The following is a 7,187-nucleotide window of genomic DNA, read 5'->3' on the forward strand; positions in this document are numbered from 1 at the left end:
ACATTAATCACTTCTGTTAATAAATAGAGTAAGATGTTAGCCTAAGTAAGACTTTGAGCCTTAAAACAAAACCATCATTTGGTGAAAATATTGCCTGTGACTTCTCTCTGTGTAAAAATAAGAAGTGTGAAATTCAAATCTATATAAAATTTAACACAACTATTATGGGCAATAATTCATGACTATAAAGAAACAGAAAGGCAGTTTGAATAAACAAATAATTACAATTGTCAATAAAAATACTTTAAATGACCCTCGGAATAATGTCTTTTTTTTTTTTTTTTTTTTTTTTTTTTTAGAGAGAGAGAGAGACGAGACAAGATCTCACTCTGCTGCCCAAGCTAGAATGCAGTGGCACAAAAAAATTACAAAATTAATGCAAAAAATACAAAAATTAGCCACTCATGGTGGTATGTGCCCATGGTCCCAGCTACTCAGGAGGCTGAGGTGGGAGGATCACTTGAGCCCGGGAAGTTGAGGCTGCAGTAAGCCGTGACTGCACCACTCCACTTCAGCCTGGGCAAGAGTGAGACACTGCCTCAAAAAAAAAAAAAAAAAAAAAAAATAGTCCGGGAGCGGTGGCTCACGCCTGTAATCCCAGTACTTTGGAAGGCCAAGGCGGAAGGTGGGCGGATCACCTGAGGTCAGGAGTCTGAGACCAGCCTGAGCAACACGGAGAAACCGCTTCTCTACTAAAAATACAAAATTAGCCGAGCGTGGTGGCGCATGTCTGTAATCCCAGCTACTCTGGAGGCTGAGGCAGAAGAATCGCTTGAACCTGGGAGGTGGAGGTTGCGGTGAGCCGAGATCATACCATTGCACGCCAGCCTGGGCAACAAGAGCGAAACTCCGTCTCAAAAAAAAAAAAAAAAAACCAAAAAAAAAAAGCACTAAACGGTCTAGCATGTTCTATACTGTGTCATTTAGCACTTACTTATAGGTAATTTAGGAATGTGAATCTTTTACTGTATTCTCAAGCCAAATATAAATAATTTTTAGTATCCTGTATTTTCCTCTCATTCATTCATACATTGTTTCATTAAACATCCACTAAATAGATGCTGAGCACCTCTTATAAGTCATTATATGCCAGGTCTTATTCTTTTAGCAAAAACTTGAATAACTGACAGTTACACATAAATATACACATAACACACGGGGCAAGAAACAAGACTGGAGGAAAGAATAGTAAAAGGAAGACTAGTAAAACTGAGAATCCAATAGCTAGTATGTGAGGAAAGAGTAGGCCAGGCGCAGTGGCTCACGCCTGTAATCCCAGCACTTTGGGAGGCCGAGACGGGCGGATCACGAGGTCAGGAGATCGAGACCATCCTGGCTAACACGGTGAAACCCCGTCTCTACTAAAAATACAAAAAATTAGCCGGGCGCGGTGGCGGGCGCCTGTAGTCCCAGCTACTCGGGAGACTGAGGCAGGAGAATGGCGTGAACCCGGGAGGCGGAGCTTGCAGTAAGCCGAGGTCGCGCCACTGCACTCCAGCCTGGGCGACAGCGAGACTCCGCCTCAAAAAAAAAAAAAAAAAAAAAAAAGAGTATACATGGTGAATGTGACAGACTGAGTGGGCAGAAGAAGGGAAAAAGACAGAATGGTGAAAGACTAGAGTAGGATGTCGCCAAAGTAATCACCAGATGCTAGTACTTAATATAAACCACACCAAAGCAGATATGTGAAAATATTCTACATGATTTTTTTTTTTTTTTTTTTTTTTGAGACAGAGTCTCGCTTCTGTCGCCCAAGCTGGAGTGCAGTGGCGCGATCTCGGCTCACCGCAAGCTCCGCCTCCTGGGTTCACGCCATTCTCCTGCCTCAGCCTCCCAAGTAGCTGGGACTACAGGCGCCCGCCACCACGCCCGGCTAATTTTCTACATGATTTTTTTAACCTATTCCTGGGTCATGGATTTTTTTTCTTTCTTCACATGAAGTTTTAAAATTCACATTTCAAAAGTTATCTGCCAGTGGCCAGGCGTGGTGGCTCACGCCTGTAATCCCAACACTTTGAGAGGCCGAGGCAGGAGGATCACTTGAAGTCAGGAGTTAGAGACCAGCCTGGCCAACAAGGTGAAACCCCATCTCTACCAAAATAAAAAATAAAAAAAATTAGCCAGGCGTGGTGTCCCATGGTTGTAGTCCCAGCTGCTCTGGAGGCTGAGGTGGGAAAATCACTCAAACCCGGGAGGCAGAGGTTGCAGTGAGCTCAGATCGTGCCACTGCACTCCAGCTTGGGAACAGAGTGAGACTCTGTCTAAAAAAAAAAAAAAAAATTATCTGCCAGCTAGCCTGTGGGTATTATATTAAGACTAGCGACATCTGGTGGATATTTTGGAAGTGACACTTGAGTTTCTCTATGACTGCACTGAAAATGCATCCCTATGCCTCTGGGCTATCAGCTGATCAGGTGTCAGAGCTCCACATCAGTAATTACACTAACATCAAATCCATCTTTCTGCAAGATTCAAGGTCTCATTGCAACAGGTAGCCTGATTTCTATCAAGGACCTAACTCCTAACTGATGTCCAGCTGCCTTCTGAAAGATATATACAAAATCTGATGCCACAATTCTTTTACGAGGTAATTTATTATTTTAAATGTTGACAGTCTTTGACGTAGTCTTTTTTAAATTATTTATTTATTTATTTATTTTGAGACGGAGTCTCACTCTGTCACCCAGGCTGGAGTGCATTGGCACGATCTCAGCTCACTGCAACTTCTGCCTCCCGGGTTCAACTGATTCTCCTGCCTCAGCCTCCCGAGCAGCTGGGATTACAGGTGCCCACCACCACATCCAGCTAATTTTTGTTTTTTTAGTAAAGATGGGGTTTCACTATGTTGGCCAGGCTGGTCTCAGACCTCAGGTGATCCACCCCCCTCAGCCTCCTGAAGTGCTGGGATTACAGGTGTGAGCCACCGCACCTGGCCTGACATAAGTCTTTAAAAAAAGAGACAGTGTCTCACTCTATTGCCCAGGCTAGAGTGCAGAGGCACAATCACAGCTCACTGCAGCCTCGACCTCCCAGGCTCAAGCAATCCTCCCACCTCATTCAGCCTCCCGAGTAGTTGGGACTACAGGTACATGCCACCACACCCAGCAAATTTTTGAATTTTTTGTAGAAAGGGGGGTCTCAGCCAGGCACGATGGCTCATGCCTGTAATCCCAGCATTTTGGGAGGCCGAGGCAGGTAGATCATTTGAGGTCAGGAGTTCGAGACCAGCCTGATCAACACGGTGAAACCCCGTCTCTACTAAAAATACAGGAATTAGCTGGGTGTGGTGGTGGGCACCTGTAATCCCAGCTGCTTGGAAGGCTGAGGCAGAAAAATCGCTTGAACCCGGGTGGCAGAGGTTGCAGTGGGCCAAGATGGTGCCACTGAACTCCAGCCTGGGCAAAAAGAATGAAACTCCATCTCAAAAAAAAAAAAAAAGAAAAGAGAAAAAAGAAAGAAAAGAGGGTCTCACTATGTTGCTCAGGCTGGTCTTGAACTCCTGGCCTCAAGCAATCCTGGCATCAGCCTCCCAAAGTCCTGGGATTACAGGCATGAGCCACTACCTCACCTGGCCTGACATAGTCCTAAATAAGGAAATTAATTATTTACAATGTGGGGGGCAGGGGTGAGGGAACCTAAAAGTCCAACAACAGAGAAGTGGTTAAGAAAATTACAGCCATTATAATGTTTACCAAACGTGCCCACATTAAAACAAACATTTTAACAATTTTATGTTAACGTTAAGTGAAACAAAGCAAGTTAAAAAGTTTGTGCAGCATATGATCTCATGTTAAAAATATACTAACACAGTGAAACCCCATCTCTACTAAAAATACAAAAAATTAGCTGGGTGTGATAACATGTGCCTGTAGTCCCAGCTACTCAAAGGCTGAGGCAGGAGAATTGCTTGAACCCGGGAGGCGGAGGTTGCAGTGAGCTGAGATCGCTCACTATATATATATGTATATATAGAAAAAAAGACTGCAAGAATATTTTCTAGAATATTAACAGTGTGCTTCTGGGTGGGAGAATTATGGTTTGCATTTTTTAAAATCATAGTTTGCAATATTTTTCCAATGCTCTGTGATTAACATACATTATTGCTATAATAAACTTTAAATCTTTTTAAAATGCATATATTCTGATTAATTGCTAGAATTTCTCAACCCCTGCCTCCTTTTATTAATTCCAGAAAAAGATGAATCGAGGTCCAAGAGAGCTATTAATAGAATTTCCACAAGAAGGAAAAGCAAAAAAAAAGACAAATATATTAAAATTCTGTTCCAGGATCTGAGTCCTGATGGAGAAATCCCCAGAAGTAGAACTGTATTGAAATTCCAGTAACATCATCACGCTTTTCATAACAGTACACCAAAAACTTACAGAAGGCTCTGTTGGCAGCAAGGAGTTACTGAATCTCATAACCACTTGGGTCCACATCTTCAAGAGTCCCTAGAAGACAGGAGTCAGGGCCACCTAAAACAGGAAGAATAAGAAATGTACAAAATAACAGTCCAGGAAAAAAAAATTTAAAGCTAAACTACCCGAGTTGGGGCCAGACCCCTCCCCAAAACCTACCAACTTAAGTCATCTTGAAGTATCAGAAATAGGACCTTAGTTAGCAGGAAGTCCAGCTGAAGATATTACAAGCACAACAGGGCTATCCCAGTGGCATTTTAAAATTTACTTTTTTTTTTTTAGAGATAAGGTCTCGCTCTGGCACTCAGGCTGGAGTGCACTGGCGCTGTCATAACTCACTGCAGCCTTTAACTCCTGGGTTCAAGCGATCCTCCCACCTCAGCCTCCCAAGTATCTAGGACCACAGGTGTGCAGCACCACACCCAGCTAACCCAGTGGCATTTTTAAACCTAGTTGCTTAGGTATTAATACTAATAAAGTGAAGAGTAATACTCCCCTATCGTTAGTCAAGCAACAATACATTTTCCTTTCTTCCTATATCAGTCAAGGACCACAGGAAGTATTCTGAAGATAATCAGGAGAAATACTGGAAGCTCTGCTACTGGCATTTACTTCCCTCTATCCTCAGAAACTGAGTTTTAACCCAGAGAGACAATATGTGTAATTCTTTTTTTTTTTTTTTTTTTGAGACAGAGTCTTGCTCTGTCGCCCAGGCTGGAGTGCAGTGGCACGAGCTCGGCTCACTGCAACCTCCGCCTCCCAGGTTCAAGCGATTCTCCTGCCTCAGCCTCCCGAGTAGCTGGAACTACAGACACGTGCCACCACGGCCTGGCTAATTTTTGGTATTTTTTTAGTAGAGATGGGGTTTCACCATGTTGGCCAGGCTGGTCTCCAACTCCTGACCTCGGGTGGCCTCCTAAAGTGCTAGGATTACAGGCGTGAGCCACCGCGCCTGGCCTGGCATGTTTAATTCTAAGGCAGAAATTTGTACATAGCACTTTAAGCTTATGAAGTACTATCATCTACATCATCTTATTTGACCTTTGCAGTAAATAATCTTTGAAAACAGGGTTAATGTTTTTACCCTCTTTTTTTTTTTTTTTTTTTTTTTTTCCTTTTTTGAGATGCAGTCTCGCTTTCCTGCCCAGGCTGGAGTGCAGTGACTCAATCTCAGCTCACTGCAGCCTCCGCCTCTCGGGTTCAAGCCATTCTCCTGCCTCAGCCTCCAGAGTAGCTGGGATTACAGGTGCCAGCCACCACGCCTGGCTAATTTTTTGTATTTTTAGTAGATACGGGGTTTTGCCATGTTAGGCATGCTGGTCTCGAGCTCCTGACCTCAGATGATCCACCCACCTCGGCCTCCCAAAGTGTCAGGATTATAGGCATGAGCCACCACACCCGGCCAGTACTATCCCAGCCCGACCCTGCTTAGCTTCCAAGATCAAATGAGATCGGGCGTGTTCAGGGTGGTATGGCCATTAATTTTTGTATTTTTAGTAGAGACAGGGTTTCGCATTTTTGGCCAGGGTGGTCTCGAACTCCTGACCTCAGGTGATCCACCCGCCTCAGCCTCCCAAAGTGCTGGGATTACAGGCGTGAGCCACCGCGCCTGGCCGCCTTCATTTAATATATAGAAAATAGGATACAGAGTTTCTCTACCAATTAGTGGTGGGGTCAGTCCTCCAACCCACCTTTTCTGAATCTGCCTGCATTGAGTCTTTCCCAAACAACGGGCTGGGAAAAAGCGATAATGGTAATGTTATAATGGCAGCCAACATTTGACTACAAACTATGTAATTGTCGCAAGTGCTTTAAATTCTCACACTTTATGGGGCTAATACTTTTTTTTTTTTTTTTTTTTTTTTTTTGAGATGGAGTCTTGCTCTGTCCCCCAGGCTGGAGTGCAGTGGCGAGATCTCGGCTTACTGCAACCTCCGCCTCGGGTTCAAGCGATTCTCTTGCCTCAGTCTCCTGAGTAGCTGGGATTACAGGCCCGTGCCACCATGCCTGGCTAATTTTTGTATTTTTAGTAGAGACGGGGTTTCACCATGTTGGCCACGCTGGTCTCGAATTCAGGACCTCAGGTGATCCGCCCGCCTCAGCCTCCCAAAGTGCTGGGATTACAGGTGTGAGCCACCACGCCCAGCTGATACTATTATTGCCAACTTTTGTGTGTGCGTGTGCTACAATTTCATTTTCAGTACTCTACTAGTCTTCAATCATCCCTCTTAGGGACCAGCAGAGAAGCAGCGGTATATGGGGAGAACGGAGAACAGACTGAGAAAGGGGAGTGCGTTACCCCTCCTCTCCAAGCTCTGAAAGTCTGAAGCAGGAAACTGCACGCTAAGAATGTACAAGGCTGAGAGCGGGTTTGGTCTTTGAAATTTAGCCTCCTCCTACCCACTTCATCCTCTCCACCTCCGCCTGTCCCCAGTTTCGATGTGGATGATCAACTTGGGTAATATTTTTGTTACCCGCCACCTTTCAGCACCTACCTCTTAAATGATGGGTCCGTCTGGTTCAGCATCTCTGTCCCCAGCCCTCCTGGACTCGGCTTGCCAGTGCTCTGGCTTTGCCGCGGCATTCCCGCTGCCATGGTGATGCGAAGGCCGGCCCCAGGCCCCGCCCGCCTCCAGCCAGCCCGAGCCAGCCCCTGCCGGCCTTGGTCCCGCCTCCGGCCCGCCGGATCCCGCCTCCCGCAGGCCCTGACCGCGCCCGCTGGACCCAGATCCCCCGACTGCCGTTCCGGATCCGCCTCCCAGGAGCCC

General features: G+C 45.6%; 1 protein-coding gene across 1 annotated transcript in view; it reads right to left on the bottom strand.

Moving 5' to 3' along the window:
• The window catches only part of DIXDC1 (DIX domain containing 1), a 96,479-nt gene extending 89,325 nt beyond the window's left edge, over positions 1-7,154 (bottom strand). Inside the window, exons 1-2 of the mRNA XM_030794714.1 lie at positions 6,915-7,154; positions 4,384-4,476 (exon numbers count right to left, since the gene is read on the bottom strand). Of these exons, the coding sequence (XP_030650574.1) occupies positions 4,384-4,440 (57 nt within the window). The 5' untranslated portion in view covers positions 4,441-4,476; positions 6,915-7,154. The remainder of the gene's footprint in view (positions 1-4,383; positions 4,477-6,914) is intronic.
• Between the last annotated feature and the right edge of the window lie 33 nt (positions 7,155-7,187).

Source organism: Nomascus leucogenys, chromosome 15, assembly GCF_006542625.1.
Source record: "Nomascus leucogenys isolate Asia chromosome 15, Asia_NLE_v1, whole genome shotgun sequence".
NCBI lineage: Eukaryota > Metazoa > Chordata > Mammalia > Primates > Hylobatidae > Nomascus > Nomascus leucogenys.